Genomic DNA, 19602 nt, shown 5'->3' on the forward strand with positions numbered 1-19602 from the left:
GATATCATTTTATTACTATAACTAAATAAACATATTTTTTTTAAAAAATTATTTAATGTTTTATCAGATTTAAAATCTCAAATCAAATGGAGATAATCAAAATTAATTATATATTTTCTTAGTTTAGCAATAGTTTGATTTTATAAATATAATATTTATTTAAAAAATCATTCTGGAGATAATTAATTTTAATACTCATTACCTTAAACAAAATAAATATATCATAATCTATCCGCTTAATATATAATTATCAAATATATCCTAAAAAATAGTTTTCATAAAAATCTTAAAATAAATGACTTTTTTTTTAAAATCATTATTTTTTTTATTAGAGCGTCCTTAGTCCGTAGGGATATTTAGAGAATATTTCTCTAAATATTCCTAATATCAAATATCCCCAGGATATTAATGAAGATATTTAAAATCACCACTTATACTCGATGATTTCTCTTTCTCCTTGTTTTTATTAAAAAGAAATATTTTTAAGAGTAAAATTTAGACCATAAACAGTTAATTTTTTATGATATTGGAAATCATCAAACATTGGGATGTTTTTAGTTGCACAAATTAAACAATGAAATATTCATTGCGGTTTGCATATCGTCATAATTACCATTCCACCCTCATGATATCAATGATACTTATCTTCTTCTTTCTTCCCCTCGGCGTCCAGTAATTTGACCACTTATCCATCATCGAAGGTCTCTGGATGACCTTCGATCGTCCGTTCCGAATAAAAATTATAACTTGATAGGATGATAAATTTATAAAAGGATTGTAATTATTTACGGTCGGATGATATCCACATCTCTTAAATCATTAAAAAAAAAAAAATGATCTAGCAGATGTGTCCTCCTCATGATATATCCTCATGAGTGTGGAATGGTACTTTTCTTCTCCTGCCCTTTAACATTTAACGAGCAAGATCCACTGCAAATTACAATTAGACCTCCCGATCACGAAACCCTAAACCCTTAGCTCTCCTTCCTCCTCCGCTCCTCATTCCACTGATCCAAAACATCTTCTTCCTCCTCTTCTGATTTGGAGTAATCCACAGCAGTGGTCGCCTCTCGCGAGTTCGTCCATCTTCTTCCTTCCCTGCCGTCTGTCCATCGAAGCAGACCTAGGGTTTGGAGCAGGGGACCTTGTCGCGCCAACTTATTGAAACGACGGTCTGCATCTTGTTTCTAACTCTCCTTCAGCTTCAAATTATTTGGATTCCTCAATCTCTTCGTTGTTGCAATTTTGTGTTTGAGGGAAGTGATGTGTCGAAGGAGATGTTTGTCCGAGATCAGATCTGTTCTGAATCAAGTATACTTTCTTTTTATTTATATTTTTGGTAGTGTTTGATGTGTGGTATTGCCTGATTTAGGGTCTGGAAGTTGTTCGGGGATTGCTTGACATATACTAGTCGAGATCTGACTTGTAGGCACGAAGACCAAGAATTTTGAGGTAATTTTGGCCTAGATTGTGTTTGAGGAAGGCTTTTATCCACTTGTTTCTAGAATCATGGTATTATATGCCCATACATTTCTATTCGGGCTGAAATTTGGTTGTGTTTCATCCTGTTTTTATAACCGGTGTTTCAAGTCAATAAATCTTATAATTGCTGAGATTCTATATTTGATACGATTGTTTGGTTGCTTGTGGTTCTACATCTGTCAAACTTAATTGGTCAGTGTTGGTGTATAGATACATGAGTTGTTAGAATTGTTGCTGGTTGCAAGGTAGGTTCTTATTGTTATGTTTCAAATCATGATATTTTTGTGTGTCGTAATCTATTGCCAACTTGCACAATAATGTTAGATTTCTTGGTGCTGCTTCGTCTACTGGTTATTATAATCATTTAGATGATTTTGAAAAGTGTTTATGTTATCATCATTATCAAACCATGTTTGCCCAACAATTCAACACTTTATACAATGTTATAAGTATCACTAGAATTTTAGAAAATCTTTAAATCCTCCATAAATTAAAAGTGCTTAATAGGTTAAAATTTGTTTTTCATTTTATTAGAGAGAAGTGCAATATAATGAGACCATACCTCTTTTGTTAGTTCTAATAGTTAGTCATAACATTTGCTGTCAAAATTGTTAAGAGGACTTAGAGTTTTTATAATATATTCAAATCAATTTGAGGCCAAGTCCTAATTTTACTCACTTGTAAATATGTGCAAGGAGATTACCTAGGGCTTCAAGTGGAAAATAATTCTCTTATAATTTTGACAATTTTATAACAAAATTAGGTGCCAAGAAAACTTAGTATATATATTTTTTTTCATTTTATCTAACCACCTTTTCTCCTGCTAATATTTCATCAAAAAAAACATTTGTTTATTTGTCATCACCATGCCTCTTAGCTACTCTTTATTATTAGGATTTTCAAAAAATGAATTCATTTATCCATTAATTTTTTAGATGTCCTAATCAGGAACATGTTTCTCTTGTTTAAGTTTGAAGAATCTAAGATTAGTTATGTAAAATATTCAAGAGATCATGATGTTTTAAATTTGATTGTATATAGTACATAGGTATAGGAGACTTTTATAAATTATAGGTAGAGGATTCTCTTTTCATGTGACCTATATATTAGTATAGGAGCCAGGGAAAAAAAATATATTGAGCATATTATTAATTATGGCACATTATTAATTATCTCGTGCTATCACGTTCATCAATGTCTATCCAATTTCTTTGTTCTATCGCTTAGTCATCGTATTGTGCATCTGACAAAAGGCACAAATATGCATTTGAAAACAACAATGTATAATAGAGAAGCAGATCAATTTATTGATACCATCACGGACAAGAAATTTAATAATATTTATCTATCACTACCCTGTGGCCGGTAAACGGGATTAATATTAACAAAATAAATTATTTTCGATAAATAGTCACACCAACAAATCAACATATTGCGATTTAATGGTAATTTGTTAGTTTTTCTTTATAAATACCGACGAACGACCATTGTGTTTCAATTTGAGTTTCTTGGTATCTTTTCATTCTGATATCTCTCTTGACAAGCAGCGACGTTGCATTTTGCTTTTTGCTAATGAAGGTTTTATTCATTCCTTACTAATTCTTTTGAATAATTTGTATCTATATTATTTGATTTTGAATACAATGTATTTAAATATCTTCCTGTTCTACACATATATTTCTTGTCCTCCAGGTTTTTGTTCATTTGTTTTATTTTCATTTTATGACTTCATTGATTTTTTTTCACATATCCGATGGTAAACTAACGTAGTGACTTCAACAAAATCTATTCTCATAAACTTTTGCTATTAGTCTTTTTGTATAATCTTTAGATTTGCTATTAGTGTGTTTGTACTTTGAACATTGTTACTAAACATTAAATATTTAGCTTTGCTATTTAAACATAGCCTTCACTTTAGTTGATTTTTTACATGGATCTTAACTGAACAAAATATTCTAGGTTAACATAGTCGGCCAATTTATAAATATTTTTCCTTGCTATTTACTTTGAATCAGGACTTTTGAACTTAACTCAGTCTCTGAACTTGTTCTAACCGAACTTTGTACCTATTGACAGGCGATTTGCAGGGGCGCGGTGGATACAACTGAGACCATTCAACACTGACACCCCCTCTTGTTCTCTTTTATGGTCCCTACTCCTCTCTATCTTGACTGTATTTTGTGTAACATTAGTTTTCGTTAATTAAAGTTTTTAATTACTGAAATTCCAGAATGGTATGCTGTTAAGAATGTCTATAGATGTACTGCTTGTTACATTTGTGTTTTCAAATTTCCTATTTAAGTCCTTTAAATGAATATTATTAGTGTCATGAACTTATTGCACAGTTTAGCCTTACAAATTTAGATTTTGATTGTTATACTTAACGGTGACTTAGAACCTGAACTTTTGATTTCAATCTTTAGTATGAGGGTTCTGTCTCACTGTGAGCTGGACTTATTTTTGAAGTGTACTTAATTTTGAACTAGAGTTGGTTTTAAACAACGGAACATAGTTTTAAATTGGACATATTTTTTGAAATGGATCTAGTTTCTCAACTTAATTTAATTTGTCAATCTATACTCTGAACTGATCTTAATACATTGATCTTAATCTCTGTAGCCAGTTGAACTTATACTCTGAATTTAATGTATTTTCTCTTTTGAAGTAAAACTCAATAATGTTTTGGAACTCTGTAGATTTAGTATGTAAACTTTACACAGGGTCTGAACAGATCTTGCTATATAAATTGATCTTTGTTTCTGTTGTATTCATTATCTGAATTTGATTTACATATGAACTTGACGTATCTGCGAACTGAGCATAGTTTTGAACTGGTTTTAGAGTTAAATTGTACTTAGTTTCATTCTTAAGATATTCTCTCAATTTATTCATGTCTTAGTCTCTTAATTTAAGTAAATCTCAGTCTGTTGAACTAATTGATATATGATCTTAAATGCTTAACGTAGCTTTTGAAATCTCTTTAGGAGGCTTAATTTCTTGGTTACGTGAACTTGGAATGTCGAATGGAACTCTGAACTTGGTTATAATGTAGAACAAATAACATGATTTCTGAAGGCAGTCTTAAAACAAAGGACTCAATATTTGAACTTAGTGTCTCAACTTAGTTTAGGAGTCTTGATTTCTTAACTTAGAGCTTGTTCTATGAACTCAAAACATATATCCTGGAATTGAATTTGGTTAATGATATGAATCTAGAACGTATAATTCAGTCTTATAACTCTATGTTAGAATTTATGATTATAATTCAGAGATTAGGGGGTTTCAGGGGCAAACTTAGAATCTAATTTCTTAACTTTAAATTTTGTGTAGTATTTATGACATAATCTATGGACCTACAACTCTGAACATAAAACTTAAAATATATGACCTTTTTTTATTGTGTGAATTAACTTTACGGGATGTTTAAATCAACAACTTAAACTCCAATCCTAAACTCAGCTTAATTTTAAGATTTAGGAATTAAACTTGGACCAGATGATATTCCGATAGAGGTATGGAAGTGCTTAGGAAAATAAGGTATTGAATGACTTACAAAATTATTTAACATGATATTGAAAATGAAAAAAATACCAAATCAATGGAGGATAAATACTCTAGTTCCCTTATATAAGAACAAGGGAGACATACAAAATTGTGCAAACTATAGGGGTATTAAACTAATGAGTCATACTATGAAACTTTGGGAAAAAGTAATAGAAAAAAGATTAAGGAAGGAGACCACAATGACAGAAAATCAATTTGGGTTCATGCCTGAAGGTCAACAATAGAAGCTATACATCTCCTTAAACAATTAATTGAAAATTATCGGGAGCAAAAACAAGATCTGCACATGGTATTCATTGACTTAGAAAAAACTTATGATAGAGTTCTAAGAGAAATTATATAGAGAATTTTAGAAAAGAGAGGTGTTAGCGTAACATATATTGAACTAATTAAGGATATGTATGAAGATGTAGCGACCTAAAGACTTCAGGCGGAGTAACTGAAGCATTTCCAATAAAGATAGGGTTACATCAAGGATCAGCTCTAAGTTCCTATCTTTTTACATTAATTATGGACGAACTCACTGCACACAGATGATATTATTTTGGTAGATGAAACACATGAAGAAGTAAATACTAAACTAGAATCTTGGAGGGAAACACTAGAAGGGAAAAGTTTTAAGCTTAGTAGATTAAAGACAGAATATATGGAATTTAAGTTTAGCAATATTAGAAGTAATGAAACAATTGTTAAGATAGGAGAGGACGAGTTGCCTGGAACTGAGAGACTTAAATATTTAGGATCATTTTTGCAAAATGATGGAGGGATTGAGAGAGATGTCTTACATAGAATACAAATGGGTGAAGTGGAGGGGAGCATCGAGTGTTTTATGTGACCGTAAAGTACCTTTTAAACTTAAAGGTAAGTTCTATAAAACCGCAGTTAGACCTGCTATGTTATATGAAGTTGAATGTTGGGCTATGACTCGAGCACATGAGCAGAAGATGAGAGTTGCAGAGATGAGGATGTTAAGGTGGATGTGTGGACATACGAGGATGGACAAAATAAGAAATGAGAGCATTAGAGAGAAAGTCGGAGTTGCATCTATTGAGGAAAAACTCCGAGAGACACGTTTAAGATGGTACGGACATGTACTTAGACGACCAATAAATGCTCCAGTTAGACAATGTGAAACTATGATAAACATACATATCAAACGAGGAAGAGGAAGACCAAAAAGACTTAACTAGCAACAATAAAATAAGATAAAATTTATTTAAAGATAGATGATGATATAATAGGAGATAGAGTTCAATGGCGTAAAAGGATTTATACAGCCGACTCCACCTAGTGGGAAAAGACTTGGTTGTTGTTGTAGGAATTAAACTTGGAATTTTGAACCTAAAATATTGATTTTAGTGTGAATTAACTTTATGATATAATCTATAGACTTCAAACTCTAAACATTATACATAAAATTTAATACGTTAAGTAAGTACTTAATATTTTAATTTTGTACTTAATCAGCTTAAGGATATGAAGGTTCAACCATAACTTGTCTCTGAACTCAGTTCTAAATTTAGAATATATAACTTAGTTTTTGAACTGAGTCTAAGAATTTGGTTAAGAAACTAGGTTCGGAGACAAAGTCTAAGTAAGGAGATTAAATTAAATTCTGATGAATATGTTCAAAACTTTAATTTTGTTCAAGTCAATAAAATCCCTTCAAAAACTAAGTTTACTCAGTTCAGAGAAAAAGCTAGCAGTGTTAGGGAAAACAAGACACTCCTGTAATAGTAGCTTATGTGAGACAAAAAAAAAAAACAAAGAGAAAAAGAATCAACTCATTAAAAACAAATATAAATGATTATTATGAATAAAAAAAAAAGAGAAAAAAGAATCAACTCATCGAAGGCAAAAATATAAATTATTCATTCAAAATACAACTTTAAATCGAGTTTTATATTGGTCTCTAGATGTTTAAGAAATAGTTAATAAAAAATCTGCCACTTCTCTTATCCTTTCACTTAAGGGTAGGGATGAAGTTTCGTAGATATTTGAGAAATAATCGATAGAAAATTGTCATTGTTCTCTTATCTTTTCACTTAAGGGCAGAGATGAAGTTTCATCAGATTAGTAATATTTAAATATTTGAGAAATATTGTAGAGTATAGGGTAGATACTTCTGTAGAACATGCTGAACAGGTCGAGAGGGGGCTGCTCGGGATGATGTTCTGAAGCTTCAACCGGCCAAGATCCTCTTTGTTCTTGTCGAGCTCGTAAAGCCTCCTCCAGATTGATATACTCAGTCCTTGCAAGAAGCATTTCATAATCTGTTGGAGGTTCCTCTAATAGAGAATGGAAAAAATCCCCTTCTCTGAGTCCTTGGATGAAGGTGCCCATCAGAATTTTCGATACTACCGAAGGTATTTCCAATGCAGCACGGGTGAACCGTTGGATGTACTTACGCAGAGTTTCTTGAGACTTCTATTTTAAATTGAATAAGCTGAGCGGGGTGGGTGTGTACCTCTTGAAACTAAAAAAGTAGCGGAGAAATAGTGTTGTGAATTCATCAAAAGAAGACACAGATCTGGGTCGTAGCGTATTGAACCATCGCAGAGCCGACCCCGCTAAGGTGGTGAGAAAGAGACGACACTTGATTCCTTCTGTATACTGATATAAAGGGCTTCATTCTTAAACCGACACAAACGATCTTCAAGATCAGAAGATCCATTATATTCATGAATATGTGGCAGTTCAAACTGTTTAAGTAATTCTTCCTTTAAAATATCTTCAAAAAAAGGGATCTGCCGAGCAGCCATCCTTTTAGCTGACGAAGGTCTAGCCAGTTCATCAACCAGCGGTGGAATCCTCCGATTGTTGCTCCATCACTATCTTCCTTTTTGGAGATAAATAGAGTACTGGTCTAGCTAGTTCACCCGGATCGTGCCACGTCACTAAACAATTAGTTTCAACCAGTGGACTATAAATAGAGTCTTGGTCTTCTCCATTTAATACAACACTTTCTGTACTTCGAATTATATTTCTGTTTTCAAGTTATGTGCTTCCAACGCTTGTAAGAGACTTCTCCGCCTATGATGAAAGGAGAGTTTAATTAGTACTTTCAATATCTTGGATTAACAACTTTCCTGGTTGTAACCAAGTAAAAATCGGTAGCCTCTTTTAATTTATGCATTTTAGTTTATTTTAGTAAAGCTTTTGTCTTAATCAAGTTGTAAGTTTCGAGAAAGGTATTTGTTATTTTATTGTGTAGGGTAATTCACCCTCCCCCCTCTTATCAGCCGCAAGGGACCTACAGATACCATATTAAAAATATAATAATAATTTTATAAACAAATAGTGTATTAAAATTATATATAGATAATTAAAAAAGATTAATTTATATATTTAAGGATATTATTGTCTTTTAACTAAAAATTAAGTTGTGAAGCAATTATTCATCAAACATTCCAACTTTATTTTGTGTTAACTTTTGACTTCTATTTCTAAACACTCCATACTTTAACTTCTCACTAACTTCAAAATAATTTTTATAAGAATCGCTTTTAAATAAACAAAGCTCTCCCAATTACTCTCTTACACTCTGTTTGGATGGGGTGAGCGAAGGTTCATTAACGAAAGGGGAAGAGAGGAGAAGGGAGGAAAAGGGAGGGGAAATAAAGTATTTATATTCTTTTTATTTTGGAGGGAGGGAATGGTCATTAACGTAGCATGTGTTACCATGTTTGGGAGGAATGAGAAGGTAATGAAAGTTAAATATATAAAGTTATAAATTTCCCTCACTTTTGTTAAAGACTTATACGTTCAAGAGCCTAGTGCATCTTGCATACATTTATTGGTTAAGACTTGCGCGTTCAAGCAATTATATCTTATTTGTTAAAGTCGAGTGTTTTTAGTCACGACGCAAATAATACCTAAAACAATATTTTTTGAAATTAATATAATAAACAGAGATAAAATTAGAGTATAAATTTTTTGGTTCCCTTTACCCTTCCTTACATCTCAAATCAGGATGTAAGAAATTCTTTTATAGGTAAAGAAGATTAAAGTTTACTCTTTTTTACCTTTCTTTTCCGTAGCTCACTTCCTATCGAATAGAGTTTCAAGTTTTCTTTCTTTTTTAATCTTTCTCTCACTTCCTCCTAAATAATGTGTTAGAATCATTGGATTGGCTCATCCCATGGGCTTGAACGAACCAACCCAAGCGGATTACGGATCTGTCAGTGGTGGGCTTAGATTGGCCTTGGATTGAAAAAGAATTCAATAAAAAATTTAAAATTAATCCATTAATCAAATAATCAACCAGAAGAGAAATTGTAAAGTCTCCTCTACTCTCTCGACCGGGTGAGATGGTTTCGAAATCCGAACCGATCAAATGAAACAAAAGCCCTTCTCTTCTTAGGTCTCTCTCGTAAAACCCTATCCCTACCCAATTCGCTGCCTCGTCGACGCCGACGCCGTCACCGCCTCCCTCAGACACTCACCTTCCTAGCTCTATCTGATAATCTAAATCACCTGCAGAGAAACACTTCTGATAGATCGGCAGTTCGGCAATCGGCAGTGACAGTCCGGCAATCGCTGATATCCAAGCTCGAATCCCCACCAGTCCGGCATCGGCAATCCCTGGTCTCCATTCTCAAAGCTCCTGTTTGAGGTGAGCTTTTTTTTTTTGCTTCCTTTCCTTCTTTTTCCCTTCCTCTTTCTACGTTTGTGGTTTGCGCTACCTTTTGCCTTGTTTACTTGTTGAGTTTAACCAATTGATGTTTTTTGATTGAGATCCAGAGTTCTGTTGGTTGCATTTTTTGTATTTTGATTCTAAAACGGAAACTGTGAGTTCTGTTGTAATGTCATTGACATTTTTATATTTAATTTTGAAGCTGAAATTGTAATGTTCTAGTTCACGGAGCTAATTTCTGTTTCTGCTTTGTTATGTACTCTTTTTTTTTTGTCTTTTCAATCTGTAATTGAAAGCGAGTGTTGGAAATTTTCTTATCTTTTTCTTCTTATATGTGAATTATATGTTTCAATGATTCAGCATTTTTGAAGCTAGCAATCGTAGTTATTCTTTCCATAGGTAACCTTAATGAGATTATTCTGATCTAATTTAGTTTTCTTTTCTAGTTCAAGTGGCATATCTCCTAATAATTTGTTTAGATGCCATTCATGATCTCCTAAAATCCTACAAAAAGAAAGACAGTGATGGAGCAGCGATTGGAGGATTCCACTGCTAGTTGACGAACTGGCTAGACCTTCGTCCGCTAGAAGGATGGCTGCTCGGCAGATCTCTTTTTCTGAAGATATTTTAAAGGAAGAATTACCTAAATAGTTTGAACTGCCACATATTCCTGAATATAATGGATCTTCTGATCCTGAAGATCATTTGTGTCGGTTTAAGAATGTAGCCCTGTTATACAGAAGGGATCAAGTGCCGTCTCTTTCTCACCACCTTAGCGGGGCCGGCTCTGCGATGGTTCAATACGCTGCGACCCGGATCTGTGTCTTCTTTTGATGAATTCACAACACTATTTCTCCGCTACTTTTTTAGTTCCAAGTGGTACACACCCACCCCGCTCAGCTTATTCAATCTAAAACAGAAGTCTCAAGAAACTCTGCGCAAGTACATCCAACGGTTCACCTGTGCTGCATTGGAAATACCTTCGGGAGTACTAGAAATTTTGATGGGCGCCTTCGTCCAAGGACTCAGAGAAGGGGATTTTTTCCATTCTCTATTAGAGGAACCTGCAACGGATTATGAAATGCTTCTTGCAAGGGCTGAGGAGTATATCAATCTGGAGGAGGCTTTACGAGCTCGACAAGAACAAAGAGGATCTTGGCCGGTTGAAGCTTCAGAACATCATCTCGAGTAGCCCCCTCCTCGACCTGTTCGACATGTTCAACAGATGTAACCGCCTTATACTCTACGATATTCTAAAGAAAGGGCTATGCAAATTTGTGATGAGCATCAATTCTTGAGAAGACCTAGAGGCTTTGAACAGGGGCTTCAAAGACGACCCTCCCCCGCTTTATGTGATTTTCATCAGTAATATGGGCATGCCACACATAACTGTCGAGGATTAGAATGGGAGAGTGGGTCATTGAGACCTATCCTCATATGAGAAATATATTGACCGACCCTGCTGCTTATCAACACACACCACCTCCACGCTATCCTCCCAGACAAGGTTATCCAAGTCCTCCCCATCCGGCCCCGCCTCCTCAGAATCATCCAGTAGCACCTCAACAAGAAAGGGCGCCAATACCGAATCGTAACTTTTTGAGCTTTAAGTGGCCTTTATTTGACTTCATTTATTATGATTTATGATTTTATTTAGGATTTTGTGTCTCGGTTTGTTGTCCCTTACTCTATCGCTATTGCTGTAGTTTTATTAATGCTTTTATCAATAGTTGTTAAAACGATAAATATCATATGTATGAATCGGAATGTAAAAGAGTCATTACGGGGTACATATCATACGTAAGAACCAGGATGTAAAAGAACATGACAATTTGATTTGATTGAATATCATTCATTATGAATCTTATTTTATATCCTTTTGGAAGAAAGAAAGAAAGAAATAAAGAAAGAGAACCATTTTATATGGTTTTGAAAAGAAAGAAAGAAACCTCATCCAAACTTGAATCAGTGCATGAGTGTGAAGGTGGAATTAATGGCCCATACTGATCAAGAAGTAGTGTCGGCGTGTCGCATTAAAATGCAAAGATATTATTAGTACTTAAGAGAACAGATATTATTATCACTGAAGCTTAGGAAAATAGTACACCTTATGCATTCTCAGCTCAAAGTAAGTATACAGAATATGAACACACTAATCCGTGTTGTTTTTTGTTTTTAAATTTCACTTGCTAAAGGATAAGCTATAAAACTTGATTGTTTCGTTGTTCCTTTTTCTTATGGAATTTTATTTCAAACTGAAAAAAATGTGTTACGTGATTCTCACTGCATCATAGGTGACTCCAATCTTGTCAGAAGTAGTCAAAATGAAGCAGTTGGTGGTGATTGCCGCAGTTTGATGTTTTCTAAGTATAAGAAAAGAAGAATGTTCTACAATGGGGATGTAGGCTCCTTGCTACCTACTTTGTACTCCTCAGACTATTTTACCAAGCCCTCAATTGACGAGTTGGCAGCACTAGAGACGATTGACTCAGGTTATTGTAGCCGAGTTCCTGATTTCACTATTGGAAGAGTGGGTTATGGTCAAATTAAATTCATAGGAAGCACTGATGTCAGATGGTTACATTTGGACCAGATTGTAAAATTTGACAGGAATTCAGTGGTGGTATATACTGATGAGGCTGACAAACCCCCAGTGGGTCAAGGCCTTAACAAAGCTGCTGAAGTAACTTTGACCCTGAAACTAAAATCATTAGATGCTCATTCTCCGGAATTAGATAGATTCGGTGATATACTAAGGAAACGTGCTGATAGACAAGGAGCCGTCTTTGTCTCATTTGATTTGTCAAGTGGCAATTGGACATTCCTAGTGCATCATTTCAGTAGATTTGGATTGGATGATGAAGAAGAAGAGGATATTGTCATGATTGACAACGATAGTGATTCAACCGCAGAGGTAAACGAATTTCCTGCACATTCTGCTGGGGCTGTGTTATCTCATTCACTTCCAGCTCATCTGGGTCTTGATCCTGTAAGAATGCAAGAATTGAGGGCATTGATGTTTTCTGCTGAGGAGTATGAAGATCTTAATGGATCGTTCCAAAAGATTAATAGTTACAACAAGGAACAGTTAAAGGAGGATTCCCCAGTTATCAATGGCAAAATATTGGCTAATACAACAATATTACATGGTTCTTCCAGGAAGGGAAGGATTCAAATTAGTTCTTCACCCATTCGAAGACCCTCTCAAGCCCTACTGGAGTACAATCTAAATAACACTGACTTGAGCCCATCAAGGGACATTTTTCTGAGTGGTCATAGGAAGGGGTTGCCACTAACTAGGCTGACAAAGGTAGAGGGGTTTAGACTGGAGGAGAAGCACCAAACTCCTTTATCTGGAGGATACTCTAAGAATATAGTAGATGCTGCTTTGTTCATGGGTAGATCTTTTCGAGTTGGATGGGGACCGAATGGCATACTTGTTCATAGTGGTACTCCAGTAGGCAGTCCAAGCTGTGGATTATCTTCTCAAGTAAATATACAAAAGGTTGCTATGGACAAAACTGTGAGAGATAAGAACAATAAAATCAATGAGGAGCTTGTTGATTTGCATTTTTCTTCTTTGATGAATCTCCACAAGTCGGTAGAACATGAAACTTCCCAATTGGTGCATGATTCTTTCAAATTAAAGCTTCTGCGAGTTGAATGCAGTCGTTTGACTCTTCCTGAAATTTGCCAGGCTTATATTGAGACTATTGAGAAGGCACATGAGATTTCTGAGTTATCTACATCTAACCGTGTGTTCTTGATGCACCAAGTATCTATTTGGGCATTGGTAAGAGTTCTATTTTCAGAGAGGGAAACAAATGAACAGTCAAATGATGATGATAGGGAAGGAATGATGCTTGATACGAAGGATGACTCTCTTGACATGGACGTTGAGGCAAAACCTTTCGCTCGGAGAGCAGAATTTTCTTTTTGGCTGCAAGAGAGTGTTTGCCATCGAGTTCAGGATGAGATAACCTACTTAAATGATTCTAGTGATTTGGAGCAGATACTTGTACTTTTAACTGGACGGCAGCTGGATGCAGCAGTTGAGCTTGCTGCTGCAAGAGGAGATGTCCGACTAGCTATTTTACTAAGTCAGGCTGGTGGGTCAATGGTCAGTCGTTCTGACATGGCACAACAGTTGGATATCTGGAGAATGAATGGCATGGATTTTAAGTTTATTGAGAATGATAGGTTAAAGTTGTATGAGTTGCTTGCAGGTAATATACAAGATGCATTCCAGGTTTCATCCATTGACTGGAAAAGGTTTCTAGGGTTGATAATGTGGTATCAACTTCCTCCTGATACCCCATTGTCTGTGGTATTTCATACTTATCAGCAGCTTCTCTGTGAAAAAAGAGCTCCTCATCCTGTCCCAGTTTACATTGATGAAGGACCTCTTGAGGAAGAAGAAGTGGACTGGAACATTGGTGATAATCATGACCTTGCATATTATGTTATGCTTCTTCATGCTAATGAAGACAAGAACTTCAACCAACTGAAAACCATGTTTAGTGCATTCTCTTCCACATATGATCCACTTGACTACCACATGATCTGGCACCAGCGTGCCATATTGGAAGCTATTGGTGCATTTAGTTCAAAAGATCTTAGTATACTTGACATGAGTTTTGTTGACCAGTTGCTATGTCTTGGGTTGTGCCATTGGGCAATTTATGTTGTTCTGCACATGCCTTACTGCGATGATGCACCATATATCCAGGCTAAGCTTATTAAACAGATTCTGTGTCAAAATTGTGAAATTTGGAGCTCTCAAGAGAATCAATATCAGTTTATTGAAGAACTTGGTATACCATCAGAATGGATGCATGAGGCTCTGGTATGGACTATCGTATTATTTGTGTCAATTTATTCATAGGTGTCTAAAGATTTTCCATCAACTGATTTGTCCCATTTTTTAGCCCGAACATCTTTGAATATCGCAGTAGTTTCCTAATGAGATTTCCCCTCTCATGTTCCTTGAAATTCTAGGCAATATACTTCGAGTATCAGGGAGATTTGCCAGAGGCCCTGGAACATTTTCTTAGATGCTTTAATTGGAAAAAAGCTCACTCAATCTTCATTACATCAGTGGCTCATCACTTATTCCTATCATGTAAGTATGAAAATGGCTGCATTCCTATCATACAGCAATGCTGCATTGTTATAACTATGATCCTGAAGTTTTTATGGGTTGCAGTATTACACAATCACAAGAAAACCATTTAAAAATGGGTTATTACTATGAAAATTTCACACAAATGTGCAACTGAGTCATGGAAAAGTAACTGAAAAACCTTGTAGATAGTTCACAAGTTGTTATCAAAGCTAAGAGAGTTGAGATTTCTTTGCTAAACGGCGCACAAGGATTGGCTTATGCTTGAAGACATAATTCTATCCCCCCCCCCTTTTTCATGAATCTATTGTAGGCTAGATGTTGGACGAATCTGGCATACTTTATAGTTTATATTCCTTATGATGGTAAATATTTTGTAGTATTCTGAATACTGAATTCAAGTTACTGCTATGACATCCTGATAAATTTTTTACCAGAGTTCCTTGGAAATTGATGTTACAAATGTTGTGTTGATCCTATTATCATTCTGTTTACAAATGATTTTTTGAGGACATGTAGATCATATGCATAAGTTTGTTGGATGCTCCTCCATCTGACTTATCATTTCTGTTCATTTTCTTATTTACTAGTTATTTGCAATCATTCGATGTGTAAGTTTATTGTTGAATGTCCTGATGACCCTATGTTATTCACTTGAAAGAAAAAAAAATTAGAGCACATGCTTATTAGACATGCATATGTAGTTGAATTTTACCTTGTTTTCAACAGACGTCTAATATTAAACTAGTTTTATTAGGTCTTCCCAGTTAAGGAACATTGTATGGTTAGACTAGATGACTAGATGATTTCTCTAGCTTACATTTAGGTCAATAAATATACAAAGAATCAACAAAAAAAGAGAGATACTTTTTTATTACTCTCTTAGGGTTAAATTATATTCTATGCATGCAACTCATGTTAAATGCCTTCTTAATACTGATTGCACATGGATCTCACATATGCATTGGCATGGTGATGTCCTTTGGGTAAATGTACTAATAAACTGAAAATCTGTAAATATTTGGGCTAAACAATGAGAAAATCATACTTGTGCCAAGTATTTTGAGAACTCAAGCTTGTGCCATTTCATACCTATGCTCGATGAGTTTAGATATTTAACATGCAAATCACACTTATGATTTGAAGCAAGTGAAATATAATCAAACTCTGCATTTTTCAACGCTAGCTCTCAGTAGTATTTCTTGTTTTATGGTTCATTTTTTATCCTATTAAGACCAACTATTTTTTTTACCTTGTTAAATGTTCATGACAAATTAGATAACTTTCTGAAGATCAAATTTTGGCGGCGTTGATTTTTTCTTAGATCATGACTATATAGCTTCCATTATCTAGAATTGGAATAATATGCCAACCATTGTAAATACATGCATCACAATCTAGAATAGGAGACATGCAAATATGCATCATGCTAAAGTTTACTTTCATATTGCAAGATGGTTACTAATGTTATGAAAAATGAATATTCTCAGCTCAGGATGAAGAGATTTGGAGAATCACAAGTTTCATGGAAGAACATAAGTCTGAAATTTCTGACTGGGACCTGGGTGCTGGAATTTATTTTGATTTCTACATTCTAAGGAGTTCATTGAAAGAGGGGGACATCATGAGTGAAACGGTAAGGTTGCCTGTGTTAAAATTTAGAATTCATTGATTATAGAAAATGAAAACCAACCACCATTATCTAAACTTCTGTACGCTGAAAAAAACACAACATTTGCTGCATTCTTGTTGACAGTTTTTCTTCTGTAATATGCTTCCTTGAACTTCAATGCCCGGATACTCTATCTTCTTATGTAGTTATAGTTTCCATGCATTGTCTGCTCTTGTGGAGTCAGTGTTTATAATACCGGATTGGTGGACGAATTAATGGCCGCTTGGGTTCCTGGTTTTTCCAGTTGAACTGACCCTCTGACCATCTATTGACTGGACTGGTTTTGCTTCTGGTTCCCTGGTTAACTAGTTGAACTTGCCAGTCTGGTCCTGTTTTGAAAGCACTACATGGAGTCTGTTGGACGTTTTCCTTTCCTTCTATATGCAACACAGTCCAGTATCCAATGATTGTTAATAGATGTAAGACACTCACAATTAAAATGGTAATTCGTGCACTATATGATTGGGCCACTACACTGCGATGTGTTGCTTGAAGACATACAGGTTCACATTCAGTCTATTTGTAAAAAGTCACTTAAGGTTTTGCCTACATTACATAACATATCAAATTAATAAATATAGTGATATGTGAACACGTGTATTGGCTCATATTCAGTGTGTTAGAAAGAGACTCTCCTTGACTCTTAGGGATACCTATGGATCCCATCCCATGAGTCATAATTCCAAATTGACAATTACATAAGGTCATTAGAACTCTAAATTTGGAAGTGTGCATTAATATACTAGAAACATATTCATTTTCTGATTTCTAGTGATAACACTTTTTCTTCTATACAATATGAACATTTATGAAGGCGAGTTATGGTGCAACGATAAAATTTTTGTCGTATGACCTACAAGTCATGGGTTTGAGTCTCGGAAATAGCCTTTTGCAAAGCAGGGTAAGATTGCGTACAATAGACCCTTTCCCGGGACTCGTATTATCGGGAGCTTCGTGCACTGAGTGTCCATATTACGATATGAGAATTTATGAGAAGAAAAAGATATACGAAATGAAAAGTTTCCATCCTTCAATTAATCTTCACCTTTGCCCATATCTCTTTTTGCCAGTATCTAGTAATAATGTCACCAATAGAGTCTATCCACGCATCGTAGTTTTAATTTTCACCTATACCATTGAATATTCTCATTTGAGTTTTGGTGCAACGATAAAGTTGCTGCCATGTGACCTACAAATCATGGGTTTGAGTTTCGGAAATAATCTCTTGCAAAGCAGGGTAGACTGTGTACAATAAATCTTTCCCCGGGACCCGTATTGGTAGGAACATTATGCACCGGGCTGCCTATATTATGATATGAGAATTTATGAGAAGAAAAAGAGATACAAAATGAAAAGTTGTTGTCCTTCAATTAATGTTCTCCTTTGTCCATTTCTTTGTTTTTTTGCCCGTATCTAGTAAGAATCTCACCAATATAGTCCATCCACGCATCACAGTTTTTTTTTCTTTCAATTATACCATTGAATATTCTAGCTTTGGTACAATAGTAAAGTTTTCGTGTGACCTACAGGTCACGGGTTTGAGTCTCGGAAATAGCTTCTTGTAAAGCAGGTAGCGTACAATAGACTTTTTCTCGGGACCTATATTGACGGGAACTTCGTGCATTGGGATGTCCCTATCATGATATGACAATTTATGAGAAGGAAAAGAGATACGAAATGAAAATTTTTTGTTCTTCAATTAATTTCCTCTTTTACCCATATCTTTTTTGCCAGTATCTAGTAATAATCTCACCAAGATAGTCCATCCACGCATCACAGTTTTAATTTTCACCTATACCATTGAATATTCTCATCTGGGCCCAAGCTACAATGTTGCTATGTAGTGTGGATGATATGAAGTTTACATTCTTGCATTTACTTGGTGGTTGTAGTCAATATTGATTATGTTTACATCTTTCTTGTTTTTTTCTAGGACCCTCTTGGAAAGAAAAATGATGAATGCAGAAGCTTTTTTACTCGTTTAAGTGAATCTCTATTGATTTGGGAAATCAGATTGCCTGCTGATGCAAGGTGAGTAATATGTCCTGCAAATTTCATCAATTTACAAAGCATTTCAAAATCTCCAATATGCAAGACTCTGGTTGTTAGTCAGATGCTCCTGCCACTAGTCAGATACTGTTTGATAGATTCAAAAAGCATATGCAAGCAGTATTTGTCAACTCACGACATTAGACATGATATAGGAAAGTTCAAAAAATACCATAAAAAATGACTAATTAGTATTTGTATTATAAAGCATATTAATCGACATCTAATTCTTCTTCCACATACAAAATTTTACGTAAAGCATTCAATTCAAAACACATGAAATATCGCAACCAATATCAGTTAATAGTATAAGTATATTTAATATCTAAAATGTTTATCTCGTAGTCATAATTGTGCAAATGTGCAAAATGAGCTTAACATGCTTTTCCGTGGATCGATTCACAGGTTAACCTACGCAAAGATGTCAGAAGAACTGTGTAATCTGCTGATGTCCATTCCTGGTTTGAGCTCCACAGCGATGGTTCAGATGAGCTGCTTTGACACGATGCTCATTGCTCCCACTCCGGAAGATATGCGATCCAGTCATCTGCAGAGCGCGGTTTCAGTCTTCACTTATTTTCTATCAGAGATCTCAACATGAATTCTGTATCAGTGTCATCTTTTGCCTTTAAACGTCGTTGTCGGAAGATCCAATTGTAACCGTGATGTGAGATGTCTGCTCGTGTAAATTCCTGAGTCTTTCTAGTATGCGATCTAATTTGTAATGAAAAGAATGGTGAATCGGTGAAACATATTTGAGATCTAATGGGTCGAATCAGTTGGTCCGGCTGGATTTCAAAAATATTGTTTTGATAGACAATGTTGGTAAAAAAAAAATACAACACTTTCATTCTTAATTTAATAAAAAATGAAATGGCGAGATAAACATTCGCACTCAACCCAAGTCAACGTGGGTTAGTATCTTCGTTGCCGTAAATATTACGTATAATTCCAAACCTTTGGGGGAGTCAAATGAAATAATTCCAGACTGAGAAGGCAATCTTTGTTAACCCTAACCCTCTGGTTGGATGGGGTGAGGTAAGGTTCATTAATTGAAGGGGATGGAAGGGGAAGGGA

The 19602-nt window shown here is 34.9% G+C and overlaps 1 protein-coding gene across 4 annotated transcripts; it reads left to right on the forward strand.

Annotated features, from left to right (window-relative positions):
* Positions 1–899: 899 nt before the first annotated feature.
* LOC121989850 (nuclear pore complex protein NUP96-like) lies at positions 900–19303 on the forward strand. 4 transcript variants are annotated; one of them, XM_042544153.1, is made up of 10 exons: positions 900–1172; positions 1373–1452; positions 3559–3630; positions 9529–9661; positions 10129–11273; positions 11977–14528; positions 14681–14804; positions 16295–16440; positions 18410–18507; positions 18931–19303. In XM_042544153.1, the coding sequence occupies exons 5-10, from the start codon at positions 11087–11089 to the stop codon at positions 19124–19126; spliced, it is 3303 nt and encodes a 1100-aa protein (XP_042400087.1). In that variant the 5' UTR covers positions 900–1172; positions 1373–1452; positions 3559–3630; positions 9529–9661; positions 10129–11086; the 3' UTR covers positions 19127–19303. The 4 variants fall into 4 exon arrangements, with proteins under 4 accessions (XP_042400087.1, XP_042400090.1, XP_042400088.1 ...); XM_042544156.1 differs by lacking the exon at positions 10129–11273; XM_042544154.1 differs by lacking the exon at positions 9529–9661.
* The last annotated feature ends 299 nt before the right edge of the window (positions 19304–19602 follow it).

The sequence above is a fragment of the Zingiber officinale genome, chromosome 6B (assembly GCF_018446385.1).
Source record: "Zingiber officinale cultivar Zhangliang chromosome 6B, Zo_v1.1, whole genome shotgun sequence".
NCBI classification, from domain to species: domain Eukaryota; kingdom Viridiplantae; phylum Streptophyta; class Magnoliopsida; order Zingiberales; family Zingiberaceae; genus Zingiber; species Zingiber officinale.

Excerpts from the sequence above, each read along its gene's own strand:
- LOC121989850 (XM_042544153.1), top strand. The coding sequence starts at position 11,087 with ATGGGAGAGTGGGTCATTGAGACCTATCCTCATATGAGAAATATATTG. Across the intron at positions 14,805-16,294 it reads TCATCACTTATTCCTATCAT|CTCAGGATGAAGAGATTTGG; the intron begins GTAAGTATGAAA and ends GAATATTCTCAG. Across the intron at positions 16,441-18,409 it reads GGGACATCATGAGTGAAACG|GACCCTCTTGGAAAGAAAAA; the intron begins GTAAGGTTGCCT and ends GTTTTTTTCTAG.